The 18,802-nt window shown below is 43.4% G+C and overlaps 2 protein-coding genes across 8 annotated transcripts in view; one reads left to right on the plus strand and one right to left on the minus strand.

Annotated features, from left to right (window-relative positions):
* Positions 1-7,177, plus strand: part of SFXN4 (sideroflexin 4) — a 24,310-nt gene extending 17,133 nt beyond the window's left edge. For 3 of the 4 annotated variants that reach the window (XM_036265090.1, XM_036265091.1, XM_036265092.1), the window contains 3 exons: positions 436-553; positions 3,460-3,539; positions 7,098-7,177. In XM_036265090.1, the coding sequence (XP_036120983.1) occupies positions 436-553; positions 3,460-3,537 (196 nt within the window). In that variant the 3' untranslated portion in view covers positions 3,538-3,539; positions 7,098-7,177. Of the gene's footprint in view, positions 1-412; positions 554-3,459; positions 3,540-7,097 lie in introns of those variants that run through there. The other variant, XR_004959988.1, reaches the window with a different exon arrangement.
* The window catches only part of DENND10 (DENN domain containing 10), a 25,045-nt gene continuing 12,091 nt past the window's right edge, over positions 5,849-18,802 (minus strand). For 2 of the 4 annotated variants that reach the window (XM_036265088.1, XM_036265087.1), the window contains 4 exons: positions 17,455-17,555; positions 15,894-16,001; positions 13,505-13,599; positions 7,142-7,350 (listed from right to left, as the gene is read on the minus strand). In XM_036265088.1, the coding sequence (XP_036120981.1) occupies positions 7,174-7,350; positions 13,505-13,599; positions 15,894-16,001; positions 17,455-17,555 (481 nt within the window). In that variant the 3' untranslated portion in view covers positions 7,142-7,173. Of the gene's footprint in view, positions 7,351-13,504; positions 13,600-15,893; positions 16,002-17,454; positions 17,556-18,802 lie in introns of all 4 variants that reach the window. The other 2 variants (XM_036265086.1, XM_036265085.1) reach the window with 2 other exon arrangements.

Below are 18,802 nucleotides of genomic sequence, written 5' to 3' on the forward strand. Positions count from 1 at the left end.
GAAAGCGACTTGTCTGAAAGCACCAGTCTGTCTGTAGCAGAGCCCCAGTGGGACCCCAGGACCCCAGCTCTAAGTTCCAGGCTGGGGTTCTTTGCGTCTTCCCACACTGTCTCTCACACTCTCAAAGGTCACAGTCAGAATGTCACATCCGTGTCAGCATAGCCCCAGGTGAGCGCATGGGCTCTAGGATCTGTTTCACTTTTGAGCTGTGGGATTTTGTTTGGACGAGTGACTTAACTGGACAGTGGCTACATTCTCTTGTTTATGTGAAGATGACAACACAAACCTCATAGGGTGTGGAGTGATCAAAGGAGTCCATGCACATGACGTACTTAATCCCTGGCCTGACACTAGTGAGCAAGACAGTCGGCCACCCGTAGAGCAGAGGGCCGGCCTCTAATCTAAAGAACAGCCCTGTGACCTTGTCTCTTACAGGACCAAGTTTTTCATGCGATACCCACAGTCCTTGTGGACCTTAAAGCTGTCTTGTACTTTCTTGGCAATGGGACTGATGGCACCAGTGTCTTTTAGTATGTTCCCGCAAATTGAACGGGTAAGTGCCCCCCTTGGACTGCCTCTCAAACAAATAACTCTGTCTTCCCCTCATTAGAAGAGTAAAGTAAATTACTCTCCTTCTAGAAAAGTTAATAAAAGTATAAAAGAAAATAGCATTATTTACACATAAACTCACCCTTCAGATCCCTTGTGCAGTTTTAGAGTCTATTTTTCTTAAACGTATATCAGAAGCATTTTTGTGGGATGATTAAAAAAAATCATGGAGCTATTTTTTAAAAGTTCCCATGGAACTTTCTGCAGTGATACAGATGTCCTGTTTCTGTGGTGTCCGGTATGGTGGCCACTAGCCACGTGTGGCTGTCGGCACTTGAAATATGGCGAGTGTGACTGAGGAGCCGCACTGTAAATTTAATGTGATTTTAACTTGACTACTCACATGCGGCCAGCGGCTACTGGGTTGGACTGCACCGTTCTGCGGACTAGGATATATTACAGCTTAAGAGAGTCAGCCGGCCTGGGCTCAGAGCCCTAGATGCTCCATGACCTTGGTCAGTTTGTTTAACCTTTTTGAGACTCAGTCTCTGTATCTGTTGAAGAGAGATCACTACAATAATGTTTCTGTTGCTGGTACCAGGGTCATTATTGATGCTAGTAGATATTAGCGATTTCTGGCATTTTTGGCTGAACATTTCAAATGCTTGTTTCTGTCACTGAAGTTAAAAATCAGCCCTGGCCGGTTTGGCTCAGCAGTTACAGCATCAGCCCGCAGACTGGAGAGTCCTGGGTTCAGTTCCCACTAAGGGCATGTACCTCGGTTGCAGTTTGTCCCCGGCGGGGTCGTGTGGGTGGCAACCAGTCATTGTGTCTCTCTCACATTGATGTTTCTCTCTCTCTCTTCCTCCCTTTCTCCGTCTCGCTCTATTTGAAGATAAATGCAAAAATGTCCTCTGGTGAGGATAAAAAATAAATAAATAAATAAAAATCAGTCATGTCTTTAAAGCATTTTCAGGGTAGGACAGAAGTAGGTTTACAGTTGTGAGTACACAAAACAGTTAATTATTGTATTATTTATTAATTATTTTATTTCCATATGAACAACTATAAACATACTTTTGCCCCACCCTGTATATTTATGGAATGTTTTTTGTTCAAAACCCAAATTCTCTAAGTTTAGGTTTATAGACTTGTTTATTCCAGCAGCTTTGCCTGTACATAACATAGAAGTTTTTTTTAAATCCTCACCCAAGAATATTTTTTCATTTATCTTCAGATGGAGTTGGGGAGGAGAGAGGGAGGGGGGAAGGAGAGTGAGAGAGAGAGAAACATTGATGTGAGAGAGACAAATCAACAGGTTGCCTCCCAAACAACCCTTACCAAGGCCAGGGACTGAACCGCAACCCAGGTACGTGCCCTTGACCGGAATCAAACCTGAGACTCTTTGGTCCTTGGGCCGATGCTCTAACCACTGAGCAAACCAGCCAGTGCATAACATAGAAGTTTTCAGTTTAAGATAGTTGCTGTACTCACTATGAGGGTGGCAAGGGACTAGAGGTAGAGGAGAGTAGCTTCTCATTAAAATAGAAGAAAAAATTTCATGGCCCCCCTTTAAAAGTTTTTTTTCTTTATTGATTTTAAAGAGAGAGGAAGGGAGAGAGCGATAGAAACATCGATGAGAGAGAACCTTGATCACCACCTCCTGCATATCCCCCACTCGGGATTTGACCCACAACCTGATAGCCCCCCTTTTAGGACACAGTTTGTTACAATAAAATTGCAAGTCCGGCCAGTGTGGCTCATTGGTTGAGCATCAACCCATTCATCAAGAGGTTACCGGTTAGCCCTGGCTGATTTGGCTCAGCAGTTGGAGCATTGGCCTGCAGACCAGTGTCCCGGGTTTGGTTCCTGCTAGGGGCACGTACCAAAAAAAAAAAGAGGTTGCTGGTTTGACTCCCTGTCAGGGTACATGCCCAGGTTGTGGGCCCGATCCCCACTCGGGGGCATGCAGGTGGCGGCCAATCGATGTTCTCTCTCATCGATGTTTCTATCTCTCTCTTCCTTCCTCTCTCTCTAAAATCAATAAAGGGGAAAAAATATTTTTAAAAAAGATTGCAATAGCCCTGACCGGTTTGGCTCAGAAGTTAGAGCCTTTGCCTGAAAACAGAAGGGTTGTAGGTTTGATCCCCTGTCCTGGTTGGAGTCACGTGGGAGGCGGCCAATCAATGTCTCTCTCTCACATTGATGTTTCTCCCCCTCCCTCCCACTCTATCTAAAAATCAATGGAAATATATCCTCAGGTGAGGATTTTTTTTTTTATCCTCACCTGAGGACATTTTTCCATTTTTTGTTCAGATAGAGTGGGAGGAAGAGAGAGAGAGAAACATCGACGTGAAAGGGACACATCGAGTGGCTGCCACCCGCACGACCAACCAGGGCTGGGGACAAACTGCAACCAAGGTACGCACCCTTGGTGGGAACTGAACCCGGGTCTCTCCGGACCACAGGCTGATGCTCTAATCGCTGAGCCAAATCGGCCAGGTCTCAGGTGAGGATTTTTTTAAAAAGATTGCAATCAAAGTGAACCCTTTGCAAATCATTACTTCTTATTGCATTGGTATTCAGAGCACAGAGTGCATGGCTTATCAGCAGGTTACATCATTTACAGAATTTTTAAACCTCATGAGATTGCAGATTAATAGTTAAAACTGAGTGATGAGGACATGAGGGCCCATTATATTCTTTCTGCATTTGCTTGTATTTGAAATCTTCCAGAAGAATGTTTTTAAGATGTTATGTTTTTTTTTGCTCTAAATTAGGCATCACTGAAAAAAAGTTGGACGGTGAAATAAATAATTTCTGGAAATATTATTTTTTAATAAAAAGCTTGGCTTCTAAGGCAAGAAAAGTTCTTCATCTAAGTATTAAGAATTTAACTTTGTTTTTCAGATACAGTGCAGTAAACTTGAACAGGAAATTCAGTCTGCAACAGAAGAAACAGAACTCTTCTATAACAGAGGGGTGTAGGGGTGAGTTTTAGGTGCATCTGTGTGGTTCCTGCTTGAAAACCTCCCTCTTGAGGTTCTAGTTTGGGAACTGTGCCAGAGGTCTCCTGGGAGCCCCGGAGGTGTCTGCTCAGGCGGGAGGGCTCACAGCCACACATGCCAGGACCTTGTCAAGGTCGGCTGTGCCTGGGCCCTTTAAGCCTGGATGGAAGGAGAGTTTCCAGATGTCCTGTCTGACTTGCCCCCACGGGACTGCTGAGGGGATGGGCGATGTAAGATTCAGTTTTCTATTTGTCAGCCTGTGACACTGTGAAATTACTAATAAACTAGTCTAAAGTTGAGTATTTGAAAACATAAAGAAGGGTTAATGAAGCCATTAAATTGATGGCTCATCTCTGGGTAAACACGAACCTCTGGTGAGCCATTGAAGGCCTCCAACCCCCAGAGCAGTCCTGTTTCCCTAGTCAACTGACTCATTTTGGACAACTACTTCGGTCTTTGTTGTCCGCCACCCAGCTCCTTCCTCTTCCTCACTGGCAAGTGACCTGCCTCTCCTGCTTCACTGTCCAAACCGAGGCCCTTGGCCGCCACGGAAGCTCTGGTGCCTAACCTGCAGAACCCCTTCACCCACGCCCAACCTTCCCTCTGTACAAGGCCAGCGGGGCCCTGGGTTCTGGGCTTGTCCCTTGTTTCCTCAGGGCCCCTCCGCCTCCAGCCTCTGTCTGCTTCTTCCCAGTGATGTTTAAGCTGCTTGAGTGACATGCCTCGTTAAAAAAGCAAAACCCTCTCCCTGGCCAGGTGGCTCAGTTGGTTGGGGCATCATCCCGTACACGAAAAGGTTGTGGGTTGGATTCCCGGTTAGGACGTGTGTTGGAGGCAGCTGATCAGTTTCTCTCTCACATTGATGTTTCTCTCTCTTCCTTTCTAAAATTAAGACATATCCTTGGGTGAGGATTTTTGAAAAACATGCAAAACCCCCATTTGTAGCCATACCTTTTCAAATATTGTCTGTCCTCAGTTTATACCCCACCTTCAACTGCTGAGACTGCTTCAGCCACGCCCCACCTGAACTGGCTGCTCCTCCCGTCTTGGGGCTTGCCGTCCCCTGGCGACAGGCTCACAGCCAGCTGCCCCCTGCACTTGGCCGTTTGTATGCCCACCTCAGACCTCCCAATGTCAGGGAATGGCACCACCACAGTTGCATCAGATAGGATCACCTGTGTCACCCTGACTCCACCTCCTCCCCACTCCCATTCAATAGACTGAGCCAAGTCATCTCAAGAGCTGGCTTCATGACCGCTGCTACTGCCCAGCTCAGTCCAACAGCATCCCCTGCTGGTAATACGCATCTTATTTCTGCCTGGCTCCCTCCAATCCATGCTCCTGCTGGCTGTTCTAAACCACACCTGCTTAAAAGCCTTCAATAGCTTCTCAGCGCTTCAGGATCAAGTTCAAATTCCTTACCATGCGGGCAAAAGTCTTTGCCTTAACTCATCTCTCGCCGCTCCATCCAGCTCCTCAAAGGGACTGTGTTCTCTCTGCTCTGGGCCTTCACACCTGCTTTCCTCTGGACTAACTCCTGCTTATGCTTCAGGTCTGACTTGGACTTCAGTCACTCCCTCCAGGAAGCCTTCCATGATTCACAGTGCTGAATCAGGTGCCCCTCCTGTTCTCCCATAGCACTTGTGTCTAACACTTGCCACACTACAGCACAGTGACCTGTTTGCAGACTCTGTGCCCCTATAGACTGTCCCTTGAGAGCAGGAACTGTCTTGAGTATCAAGGAAGCCCCAGGTAGGTACCCAAACGTTTGCATCCTGGAGGAATGTTTCCAGCACACCCTGCCCCAAATCATCAAAGAATGTATCTGGCTTTGTTTCCCTTGGACCAGAATGATGGTTATCTCCAAATTTGATAAAAAGGGGTTTCACAACAGCCTAAAAGGACAAAATTAGTAAAATAAATCTACCAAGTGGCTCAGTGTAGCCCCAGGCTTACAGTAAACGAACAAAATGTGCAAAGGCTCCAGGTGAAGGCTTACCCACTAACAGAGGGGAGTGGAAGCCCAAGGGCATCTTTTCCAAGGAGACTCTGGAGTTACAGGCGCTCAGAGCGGGTGATGGAGCACGAGGGCAGGGACCTAAGCGGCTGACCGTGTGGAGGAAAGGAGCCTGGACCCCTCACTTCCATGCAGGTCTTTTACTAATTCCCCAGCACATACGCAGCCGACAAAAAGGTTTGTTTGTTTGGGAGTGGGAAGAATTAGAAAGGGCACACATTTTCATCTACCTAAAACTTTGTTGAGTATCAAAATATTTCCAGTTTATTTCTGCATCATACATTTGTCATTTTAAGAAATTTGATCACAAGCTAATACAGCAATACAAAAATGAGAGAAAAAAATGTTAGTATTCATTTTCATAAAGTGCAGATTTAGTTTTAAATTGTTTGCCTTAGTAAACAAAATCTCATTTCAGTTCCACCCTTACCCAAGGAGGAAGAGAAAGGGCTATTTTAAATTTGTTACTTAACAAATATCTAACCAAGAATAAATGAAAGATCCAACAAAGACAAGATTTTTTTCACAAATTTTTTTCTGGGTGAGATTTCTAAGGACAACAGTACTGAGTGTAAAATAACCTTTCAGAGTCAATACGAATACATATAATGAAACAAGTACATAACTTAGACCTCCATGTTGTTTTGCAGCTTTTAGGTTTCCAATTATGAGAAAGTACACAACTGACCAGGAACAGTTACTTTCGTATGTGGCTGAGTTACTTCGTACTGGAGTTCTTTGAAGACATTCTCTGGTTTTGGCCCTTGCAAGCAGTTAATTCTCACACTCCCTTAACCAACAATGTCAAGTTGCTAATTCAGTTATACAGACATTTATAGTCAAAATTGCTGCTTGTTTGACTCTGCCATGTAAGGACTGGCATCTTTTTCAAAATAATATTGCTAGCAGTAAGGTTAATTGAAGAGCACTGATGGCTTAAGTCTGCCAAATGCTTACCTCTGAGACAGTATAAATATGGATTAATAAAGTTGTCTACTCAAGTATAAAATCTATGCAAAACCCTCATAAGATAGGCAAAATGTTCAAAGGCCAAGAAAAAAATTTTTTTCTTCTACAAGAAAGTGCAATTGCAGGGTCTTTTGAATGCTCTTCTAGACAGTTCTGCAGAAAACTTAGTTTGGCTCAGAAAGTAGAGTTCCTCATGAGGAATTAAAATTCTTCCTAGAAGAATACAAAGCAAAATTTCAGGCAGCTTTCTGAAAATAAACCATTAGTTTGTGGCTACACAATGAGACAAGCTGGAACTTATAATAACAAAGGCTTTCGGATCTGCTGTGATTTACATGAGAACTTAGAGCTTTTTTCTTAGTCCAGGACTTCAGGCCGTTTTATAACTTATTTGTGGTAGTTAGAGCACTTGTCCAGCATTGATAGTAGGCATGAAACTAATCAGGTAAGAGAAAATCAGAAGTGTTTTTATATGTGTTTCAGTGCTTTTCAGGTCAAATCTCAATACTTTCAAATAAATCATTAAAATATAACATTTTCTTTGTTATTTTCAGTATTTTACATAGTTAATGGATAATCATGGACAGAGAGCTGTGTATCAGTCCTCAGCGATAGCACTCTAATACGCGGTCAGATTGTCAGCATCTGCTCGGCTGCTGCTAGATGGTACAGAAAGTTTTCTGTTGCTGGTGGAAATCGTCTTTGCCTTAGTGCCTCAAAATTGAGAACAAGCTTTTCTCCATCACCCGAAACTTCTGAAAATGGTGCCAAGTTGGTGAAGATTTCTTTTGTTTTGAGGGAAATATCCTTTAATAAAAACAAGAAAACATGCAATATGTTAGCAATGAAATATTTAAGTAGTTGTTGTATTTTAATAGAAATCTTCCTGCTATTTTAAAAAGTTTATCAGACTAACTTTATAAATTAGAAAAAATGAAATAAACTTAAATAACAGAAAAATCAATATCATGAATAATTTATTTCTTTTTGCCATTTTTAAGCATGCAATTCAGTGGCATTAAGAACATTCATGGTGTTGTGTGATTATCACTACTGTCTATTTCCAGACCTTTTTCATCATCCCAAACTGAAATTCTGTTCCCATTTAACACAAACTCCCCATCTCCCCTCCCCCAGCCACTGGTAACCACCATTCTACTTTCTGCCTCTATGATTCTGCTTTCTAGGTACCTCATATAACTGGAATCATACACTATTTATCCTTTTGTCACTGGTTTATTTCACTTAGCATAATGTTTCCAAGGTTAATCCATGTTGTAGTACATGTTAGAACTTCATTCCTTTTTTAAGCTGAATAATATTCCCCTGTATATATATGTGGGGGTGGGGGGTTGGGAGATCGATGATTTGTAACCTTGTGATACGCATTTTTGCAACCTGGCCAGCCTAGGATCAAAGTGTATGTGTGGACAGACAGGTCTGACTGATAAGCAGGAAGATCACCTTGCTTGCATTGAATGCTTTTGCATGTGAATAAGGCTTGCAAAACGCCATCTCAAGGAAATAATTGACATAAATCCACTTGTAACCTGGGGGAACCAATTGGCAAATGGGACTGTGTCCAAAGATTTGGAGCATTTGCTCTCTTGCAAAGCTCCTTCTCACTCCAAGTAGTTAATTGCGATGCACCGATCCCAGCAGGCAGAGAGATGGCAAGTGGTGACCCCAATGTGACTCGAGAACTCAATGGCATGATTAGACGTGACCAGCAATGTTAATGGTTAAAGGGAATTAGCGATCTGAATCAAAAGTAAACTACGCTTGAGTTCTCTCCAGTCAGTGAGACCCGGCTTGGGACAGCTGTCCGCGTATCTAGCGTCGTGAAGGGTTTCCAGTAAGGTAGCATGGGGTCAGGATTTCCTAAAGATCAGTGACTTTATGTGTGAATTTTACAACAGCTGCTTGAAAGGGTTAATAATGTTTTAACAAAATTAAGCTCTATTCTGACCAGTTATTCCTGCACGTAAACACCCGAGCAGTTTTCTAAAAAACCTGGGACTGACACCCAGAGGAACCATAAAGATAAGGGGTTAATGGTGGCCTTGGGAAACTTGAAGGGACCATAAAAAAGGAGGAGATTAATGATGGCCCAGACTCTGCTGGAGCAGACTTCTTACCTCTGAGACACCTTGTATCAGCCCTGACACCAATTACACGGTGCCAAAAAATGTGGGTGTTTTTTTTTTTAATGTAGTTTTTTTTAAGTTTCTGTAGTTTTGGGTCTATAAAAACCAGAGAACGAAGAGATTTCGATGCTGGGCTCTTTTTTAAGGAGTCAGCCCGCCTGCACCCAGGTGTATGCAATAAAGCCATTGGCTCTACACTGGCCTGGAGCTGTGGATGTGATCCCCCCCCCAGACCTTTTACTGCTGAAAGCGGCTCAGTGCTCCGGATCTCAGTGCTCCGCACGGAGCAGAAGGCCTTGCAGCTTCTGAGGGACGTACAGGAGTTCTGCCCGTGGTTCCCTATGGAGGGCACATTGGATTCTGACGTGGTTCAAAGTAGGAGAAACTTTTAGGGTGTGCAAAGATTTAGGGTGTAAAATTTCCACCTCGACCCTTCTTTTATGGCGACTGGTATTTACAGCATTGCAGCAGCTGACTCAGGAGATCAGTCCCAGCAGCGCAGCAGCTCCAACCTCCACTTTGGAGGAAACTCCAGAGCAACTGTCGGTCGACAAAGGAGGAAATCCCCCCCCTCCACCTTTTGTGGAGGATTCCTCAGCCTCACCACACCCAGCAATGGAGGGCTGTATTAAGAGGCCAGGAAAGCGGGCAACTTTGGGGATTTCCCAGCTGTAACACGGACAGGTCAATAACCTGTGCACGACTGTTTGCCCTATCAGGTTTTTAAAGAACTCAGGCAAAACATAAAGGAGAATGGTTTGCAAATTTCCTTTACTATAGGAGTGTTGGAGGGAATAGCTGGTACTGTAGTTATCTGATAACTCCCTGGGGTTGGGCAGCGCTAGTAAAAACGGCCCAGTTCGCAGTGTGGAAGTTCAAAAGGAGGGTGGAGACCTCCGAGCCTCCCAGGAAGTGCCGGCCTGGATCTTATCACCGCCAGAGAATTAAAACTAAGGAGCCTGATAATATTTGTTTAGTTCCTACAGGAGTGTATGGCCTCTTGCCAGAGGGGAAAGTAGGTTTAGTGACTGGGTGGTCTAATTTAACAATGAACGGATTACAAGTGATGCCAGGGGTAATTGACTCCGATTTTGAAGGAGAAATTAAAGTAATGCTTAAGGCTGTGGGCTTTCATGTATTAACACCGGGAACACGAATAGCTTAACTCCTTCTGTTACCCTATTGGGATGCTGGAGCCAACTCCACAGTAAGAGGGAATGCAGGGTTTGGGAGCACTAGTCAGTGTGTTTTCGGATTAAAACCAGAAAGCCCTTGCTCTCCACTAATATACAAGGGCAGCTATTTTCAGGATTAGTGGATACAGGGGCAGACACTTCTATTATAGCAATGGCCTAAAGCCTCCCGGTACCCCTACTAGTAACAGGAGTGGGAGGAACTCAAGCTCCTCAACAAAGTGCTCGCTCCCTTTCCTGTACAGGTCCAGATGGACAAAAAGGATGGATTCAACCTTATGTCATGGATTCTCCCCTAAATTTGTAGGGAAGGGCTCTCCTCTCTCAATGGAGAATGGTTATTCAAACCCAGCCTTTTGGCTAGGGGTCACTCACTGGTAAAATTCCCCTCCTTTCATTGGCCTGGAAAACAACAGAGCCAGTATGGGTTAACCAGTGGCCCTTAAAAGGGGGAAAAATTGTTACATGCAAACAGATTAGTGAAAGAGCAATTAGAAGTAGGTCATATAGAACCTTCAGTCCGTCCCTGGAACACTCCCATTTTTGTAATTCCTAAAAAAGGTGGTAAATGGAGATGACTACATGATTTGAGGGCAATCAATGCTATTATAAATCTAACAACCAAAGGTAGAAAAAAGAACACAAAAACTGACAGGGTATGACCCTCAGATTCTACATTTGCCTCTTACTCGGGAACAATTTACCACTTTGATTTCCCAGGCAACAGACTTTCAAATAGCTCTAGCAGATTTCACTGGAGAAATTAATTACTTTCTTCCAGCAAATAAATTCATGCAAAATATTCCTCAGTTAAACCTTAACTTGGTGCAAAAAATCAGTAATGCCCCATTACCTGGGGCCAGAACTGTATTCATTGATGGATCAGGTAAATCTCACAAAGCAAGAGTGGCCTGGAAAGAAAATGAGGAATGGAAAAACAGCAGCAGCCTTGAGCCTGGGTCAAACTCTGTGTGCTGAATTACGGGCTGCAATATCAGCTCTTCAACAATTTACAGAAGAGCCCTTAAATACAGTTAGTGATTCACAGTATGTACTTAAAGTGTTACAAAGACTAGAACAAGCCTTTATTAAGCCTTTAACTGATCGACATCTATTAACCTTATTTTCGTCTCTCCAAGCTTTAATAGACCAACAGAATCATCCTATTTTTATAACCCATATTCGCTCTCATTCCATGCTCCTCGGACCTTTAACACAAGGAAATCAACAGGCAGATGCCATCGTAGCAACAACTCTTGCATTTCAGTGAGCACAGTGCTCATAGGCCTTTTTCACCAGAATGCTTGAGCACTCATGAAACCTTGCATTTGACCCTCTAGCAAGCTCGATATTATTAAGGCTTGCCCAGATTGCCAACTTTCCGGAGGGACTCCAACGTCAGCAGGAGTCAATCCTCAGGGTTTATCCCCAAATGCCTTATGCACCCCCACTGGGGATCAGGCCCACACCCTAGGCATGTGCCCTGACCGGGAATTGAACCGGCAACCTCTTGGTGCATGGGTTGACGCTCAACCACTGAGTCACATGGCCAGACAAGGTGGATATATGGTAATTTTATGGTTAACTTTTTGAGAAACACTGCTATTGTTTCTAGAACAGATCTCTTCTGCCTAGGATAGGAAACCCAGCACCTGCCACATGGGCTTTATTCCTCTTCACCGACTGACATTCCTGTGGAGGGCTGAGCTCGCCTGAAGTCATTCGTATCTTTTTCTTCGTTTGTTGACATCATTAACACATTCAAATATTTCTGTACCCCTTCAACATGCCGGGCACATTCATCATACATTATACTGAGTCATCTTGTATCACTTTTAGTCCATGAAAAACACTGTAATTCAGAATTCAAATTTACATATTTCACCAACATTGTAAAGAGTCAGTGTTTTTACTATAATGTAGATGGAGGGATGGATGGGGAACAATGATCCACATGGTAAGAAAGGAGAGTCTCAATGTTCAGGTCCTCAGGACAAGACCCACCCACTCATCCTGGCCACAGTTGGACAGGCCACCGCAGTGAACAGAAAGAACAGTGCTGCCGGTGATTCCCTGTCAAACTGGGCCCAGTCACCCTTCAGCACCCTCTTGCTCACATGTCACTTTCTCAGCTGTCTGATCCCTTGTCTAATATTTTCTGCCTCAACCCCTTGTTTCTGTCATAGCATTCATGTATCTGGCTCACCATGATTTTGTCACACATTATTTTCTATTCACCTACTCCACTAAAATACAGGCCACAGGGGCAGGGACTTGGCTCACCACTGTAACCACACTGTCCTGTGCAGGCCTGATATATAGTCAGTGCTCAACAAATACTGATTAAGTAAACAAAGGGATTAATGAAGAGCTAGATGTAACCAGATGAGTAGGACCTTCACATTACAGGTGTCCCCCAGATAGCACAGGTGTAGACAGGGGTAGACAATCCTTTTAGGCCCCTGTCCCCCAGTGTATGAGACGGGTCTAGACGAGGCAGGGCCTAGGAGAGGCGAAGCAGGAAGTGTATCCCTGCAGGAGAGGAGCATGTTGCTAGAAACAGATATAAGGCAAACTGGCAGCAGAGAGAAGGCGGAGGCTGGGCAAGCTGTAGTACAGAGGAAGGGCTTCATCACCTCCCGGAGGAGCGTAAATGAACCCACTTGACCCTGGCCGAGTAGCTCAGTTGGTTAGAGAGTCATCTTGATATGCTAAGGTTGTAGGTTTGATTCCCTGGTCAGGGAACATACAAGCATCAACCAATGAATGCACAACAAATCGATCCTATCCTCTTCTTTTCCCTCTCTAAAATCAATAAAAATTTAAAAAACAAAGCAAGTAAAAAAACCCACACACATTTGTCATCCCAATCTGACAAGGGGAGAGGAGAGGGTCCACATGGGCACTGTCATCAGCTGACAGGCAGACCAGAGGAGCTGGTCCTGCAGGATGTGACACCAGAGTCTGCTGAGTTTGGCAGAGGTCTGCATTATCAGTGTCCTGGAGATGACACATCAGACCTAGATTAAGAAGTTCTATCTAGCTGCCCAGCCAGTGTGGCTCAGTGGCTGAGCATCAACCCATGTACCAAGAAGTCGCTGGTTTGATTCCCAACCAGGGCACATGCCCAGGTTGTGGGCCTGATCTCCAGTGGGGGGATGCAGGAGGCAGCCAATTGATGTTCTCTCTCATCGATGTTTCTCTCTCTCTCTCCCAAAAAATCAATGAAGAAAAGAAATTTTAAAAAGATACTCTAGCTTCCCATGCTCAGTAGCAACCTCTGCTTAGTTTGTTTCTCCATGAAAATTCTACTAGGAAGAGAGAATGCATATGCCAGTCCAGCACAGCATTCTAGACCACTCAGAAGTTACATTTCTCACCACAAACACCTGGCTTTCAGGCACCAGCCACCCCAAAAGTATCTTGTCCTCAGAGTCTAATAACTGACTGGCCCTGGCAGTCCCCGCAGGTTCATCTACAGACCCTCATAAGCACCTGCCCACTGGCCTCGCCTAGTCTCTTCCCTCTGTCATGTGCACAGCAGGTAAGGAGCAGCTCTGTGCACATGGCCCAGTAACGCTGGTTCAGGACTCTGAGTAAGTTGGCAGGTTAAGAAGTTACCTGTATAACTTGGCCATCAGATTTCTCTGGATCTTCTGCAGACTGAACAATTAGCTGACCAATTTCTTTGTGCAGTTTGCCCATTGTCATGGCCTCTGGTGAGATAAAGAATATGTTGTGTGAATATTTAGAAATTTAAATAATAAAAAATAATCATGCCATTTATCTGCAAACCTGAAAGATCATACAAGGGAATTTTCAAAAAGCAACTGACAACCCCCATTTCCATCTTATTGCTAAACACAAATATAATGACATGCTGAGAGGTAAGGAAGGCATAATCATGATTTACATACTTCATGTCCAAAATAAAAACACCAAACCAAATTTCTCCTTCTACCTGCTAAGGATCTTTATTTTTTTCTAGACTATACCTAATGAAAGCTCTGACTACAAATAAGTTGTGAGTTTAAGCCCAGAGTCTGCCTTTCCTGTCCAGGTCTTTACAGTTAAGAATTCATTTATCTTTCTGGCAGAAATACTGTGAAAGAAGCACTTCCTGTCAGTTCTGCGGAAGCCACCGGACATTTAGTGTGGACAGGCCCTTAGAAACCAGCAAAGGAGCCTGGCCGGTGTGGCTCAGTAGTTGAGCGTCGACCCATGCACCAAGGGGTCGCCAGTTCAATTCCCGGTCAGGGCACATGCCCAGGTTGTGGGCCCGATCCCCAGTGGGGGGCATGCAGGAGGCGGCCAATTGATGTTCTCTCTCATTGATGTTTCTATCTCTCTCTCCCTCTCCCTTCCTCTCTCTCTCTAAAAATTAATAAAGAAAAAAAAAAACAGCAAAGGAGACCACCTCAGCTGCATTGATTATATACACTGCTACTTTCTGCAGCAAGAAGGTTAAGAGAAATTTCTGTTTGTCATTCCAAGGGGCAAATGCGAATGGTGCTGACTGGGATGAGCCCACTGTACAGACTCAACACAATATGGCAGCGAGGAGATGGCCACTGATTCAGCAATTTAAGTGGCCCAGCCACAGTGAGTTTTCTATCACTTCTGCTTTACAAAAGGCAGTATTCTCCTAAGATGACTTTGTATTTTAAAATTTTCACCATGAACATGCATCATGTTTGTAATTTTAAAACAAATAAAAGTTGTTTTGGTTCTATTAATTTAGAGTTACTAGATAAAATCTCGCCTAATGAGAATCTATCTAACAAAGGTCCCCTCATTAACCAGCATTCAGCTGTTCCCACTTTCAGGAGAAAGATAGATAAATGACAGTAGAAAAGCCTTTCCCGGGAATTCCCATCTATAACGACTACCTCAGAAGTACCCTGGACACACACATAGTTAACACAATCTTTACTATTTTATATAGCTGTAATTTAGGACAATTTAAAGTCTCCAGAGATGACACTAGAACACCCTTTCCTGATCGTTAGCCCCAGGAATACTTTCATTTCCTTGGGCTTACTGAGATATCTTTCAAAGAGATTTTCCACACAGGAGTCAGTCAACCCTTGTGTAGTGACAAATGTCTACACCTTCTTTAATACTGCTTTCTTCAGGAGGTGGAGTCTAACTCCGCTCCCAGAAGTGGGACTTGCTTGGGACAAACAGAATATGGAGGAAGTGATGTGTATGACTTGTGAGACTAGGTCATAAAGGCACTGTGGTCTCTTTTCTGCCTCTTGGATCACTCACTCTTGGGGAAACCAGCTATTAGGTCATGAAAACGCTCAAGCTGCCCTATGGAGAGGCCCATGTGGCAAGGGTTCCTGCCAACAAGCCATATGAGTTAGCTGGGAAGTGGAGCCTCTAGCCCCAGCTGAGCCTTCAGATAACTGCAGCCCTAGCACTATGTTGATGGAAATCTCATAACAGGTCTTGAGCCAAAACCTCCCAGCTAAGTCAGTCCCGAATTCCTGATCCACCAAAACTGTGAGTTAATAAACGTGTTGTTTTGAGTCACTAAGTTCAGAAGTGATTTGTTATGCAGCAATAGATAACTAACACATCTTATTTACATATTTTTTTATCTTTTTTGTTGAAAGTATCACAGATGTACCCTTTTCCCCCACTGACCCGCTCCTCCCCAGTCCCACTCCCCTCCTGCTTCCCACACTATTGTCTGTGTCTACTGGTTACGCATATTTGCATATAAGTTCTTTGAGCACACTGTGTTCAAACAGAAAGTGGACAAACAGATGAACAGACTATCTTATGAACATATACTGTGTAGCATAAGCATCCAGGATGTATTACTCACATGGCTAGGCCTATAAGAATAAATGCCGTGTTCTAGACACAAAACCCTCCAGCTTCAGCACAGCAGGTGAAGCAGGCCCTCAAATACTGGTTTTAGAGAATCAGTCTAAAAATATACAAGTACTTGGCTTACATCTTGTATCAGCAATGGAAGAGAACAGAATAGAGAACTAACCTTTTGCAAGCGGAGCAATGGTAATCTCACTGTCTGCCAGATTCACAAACACGTCATAGAGGTCTGATCTATTGCTCACCTCTGAGTCTACAAATCCGGCGATGTAACCTGCATTACAGAGATGACCAACGTTATTGAGTACAAAGAAATCATACTGTGAACACATCAAAAGAGAATTGAGTCTACAAGCTCACGAGCTGCTTTTTCCCTCTACTTTACTTATTCAGGGTACATTAGCTGTGCCCTGTGGCATTTATTAAGACTACATTATTGTCAACTGCCTGAAGAAACTCACACAACTCAAAATATTCCAAAGCCAGACTTCAGTGTCAAGGAAGGAGGCTGAAGGAAAGCACTTACTTTTCAATCATTGCTTCTGAGGGCAAAAATGACAGACGAGGCAGAAGGTAGCAAGGATGCTCTTGATCAGTGTTCCTAGGACCTCTAGCTCCTTGTGTCCAAGAAATCATAGCCAAACACCCATCATGAGTCCATATACATATAAAGTTAGTTTAGTAAAACTAAACAGTATGTTGTTTGGAGAGATGTGTTTTGTGTATGTGGCCAGGCCAGAGGAACAGAGTTGAGAAAAAATGATGGAATGAGATGGGAAGGTACACTGGGTGCTTCAAAATATTGACATTATTCTACTTTTTCACCTTTGGCGAGTCTTTTTTATATGTAATAAATATTTCATAATTTAAAAAACCAACAGCAAAAGCACTTAATATCATCCTTTTATGAAATGGTCTTTTAAGACTATAAAAATATAGAGGGCATTTTAACCTTAAATATAAAAAAACTACAACAAAAAACTATGGCACTACAAAGTTAGGATACTGTAGATATAGGTAATACTGTATTATTAAATTATTCCCATAATCTTATTAAAATTTACTATACAAGTATAACATCATTAAAAAACAATTTTATTTTTTTCTCTGAGAAAAAATATGACAAGGCTCAAATTATATTCTAAATCAAATCTGATAAAGAAACTTTTAAGATGAGAACTTGACAAGTTAAAAATAAGTTGTATCTTGGTGATGTCTGCATAACTATGTGAATGTATTTAATGCCACTGAACTACACACTTAAAAATGATGAGCCCTGGCCAGTGTAGCTCAGTGTTGGAGCCTCATCCCAAAAGGCTGTGGGATCAATCCCCAGCCAGGGCACATACCTGGGTTGTAGGATCAATCCCCATTCAGCAGTGTATGGAAGACAGTCAATAGATGTTCTCTCTCACATCAATGTTTCTCTCTCTCTTTTCCCCTTTCCCTCTCTCTGGAATCAAGAAGAATATCCTCAGGTGAGGATTTAAAGAAAGTTAAAAAAAAAAAAAATGATTAAGATGACAAATTTTGTCACATATGTTTTACCCAACTTTTTTCTAAATTATAGGGGAAAAAATTGATTCCATTTACCAAAGAAATAATAACTGATCGGTACTCTCCTTAGAAATGCACACACATACACAAACCAAAAATACCCCAAAAAGACAAAGAACCAAACAGTCTTAGTTAAAGTCAAACCCCTGCCCTGGGGTCCTGGGGTCTACCTGTGCACAGCTGCAGGGCTTCCAGCTCATCGGCCTCCAGGTGCACGTACGAGTGAAGTATGGTCCAATCCTGTCGATGCCACACCAGGGCAGGCAGGGTCCTGGGGAATCAAAGTGAGAAATCAAGTGGCTGCTGGCCTGTACCTGAGAGACTCAGCCTTCCCTCTTCCCTCTCCCTCCAGGCGGAGGAGACTGGCTATCAGAGGCAGCGGGGAGAACCAGCTTTAAATGGGCCAATACCTCCAGGCTTCAAACAAAAGTATGGCAATGTTGTAAACTTTGTTTTTGGTGTCAGATTAGCTACAAAAAAGCCCAAGGGAAAGTTTCAAAAGATTTCCACGGTGGCAAAGAAATGCTTCTAAGGATTTCCTCCAAACACCCTACTCTGCAGACTGCAAGAGAGAGAGTCTGAGGGTACAATCCAAAGAGGGCCCCGTAAGCCAAACATTTTTTGAAGTCTCTCATTTCATACTTAATCCCAGTCAAACTTGCAAACCACTTTGTGCTTGATTTGTACAATATAGGTTTCCTTAAAAGTAAAAAAAGCCCTGGCCAGCTTGGCACAGCGGTTAGAGCGTTGGCTTGCGGTCCGCAGAGACCTGGGTTCGGTTCCCGCTAAGGGCACGTACTTCGGTTGCAGTTTGTCCCCGGCCCTGGTTGGTCGTGTGGGTGGCAGCCACTCGATGTGTCCCTTCACATCGATGTTTCTCTCTCTCTCTCCCTTCCTCTCTCACCCTCCCACTCTATCTGTACAAAAAATGGAAAAATATCCTCAGGTGAGGATTAAAAAAAAAAAAAAAAAAGTAAAAAAAAAACAAAACTTTCAGTAAAACGGCTACTGCAAGAAGATGTGCTGAATTTATCTGTGGTTCTGTGAACCCCCTGGTGCCTTGTTACAGATCTCAGAAGCTGTGGACACCCCAGTTTCAGCAGTATAAATGTAGAAGAAAAAGGTAATGGAGCAGAAAAATACAGAGTTTTGGAGTCAGAGCGAGGAGGGTAAAAATTCTGGCCCTTTTACCTAAGCTCTGAGGCAATCACGATCATAACAACAATTATTTCTAAAGTGAACACTATGGGCAAGGTACCTACTAAGAACTTTACACAAATTACTTTCAGTCCTAAAAATAAGCTTCTGAGGTGGGTATTATCTTCATTTTACAGATAAAGAGACTGCACCTCAGAAACATTAGTATTCTCTATGTGGTCACAGAGCAAATAAATTGCCTTCCCAGGATTTTAACCCAGATCTTTCTGACTACCAAGCCTTTCTTCTTTCCATTATCTGACCAATTTAACCTCTCTGGAGCCTCCATTTTCTCATCAATAATACAGGGTAATAAAACTT

Source organism: Molossus molossus, unplaced genomic scaffold (genome assembly GCF_014108415.1).
Source record: "Molossus molossus isolate mMolMol1 unplaced genomic scaffold, mMolMol1.p scaffold_m16_p_17, whole genome shotgun sequence".
NCBI lineage: Eukaryota > Metazoa > Chordata > Mammalia > Chiroptera > Molossidae > Molossus > Molossus molossus.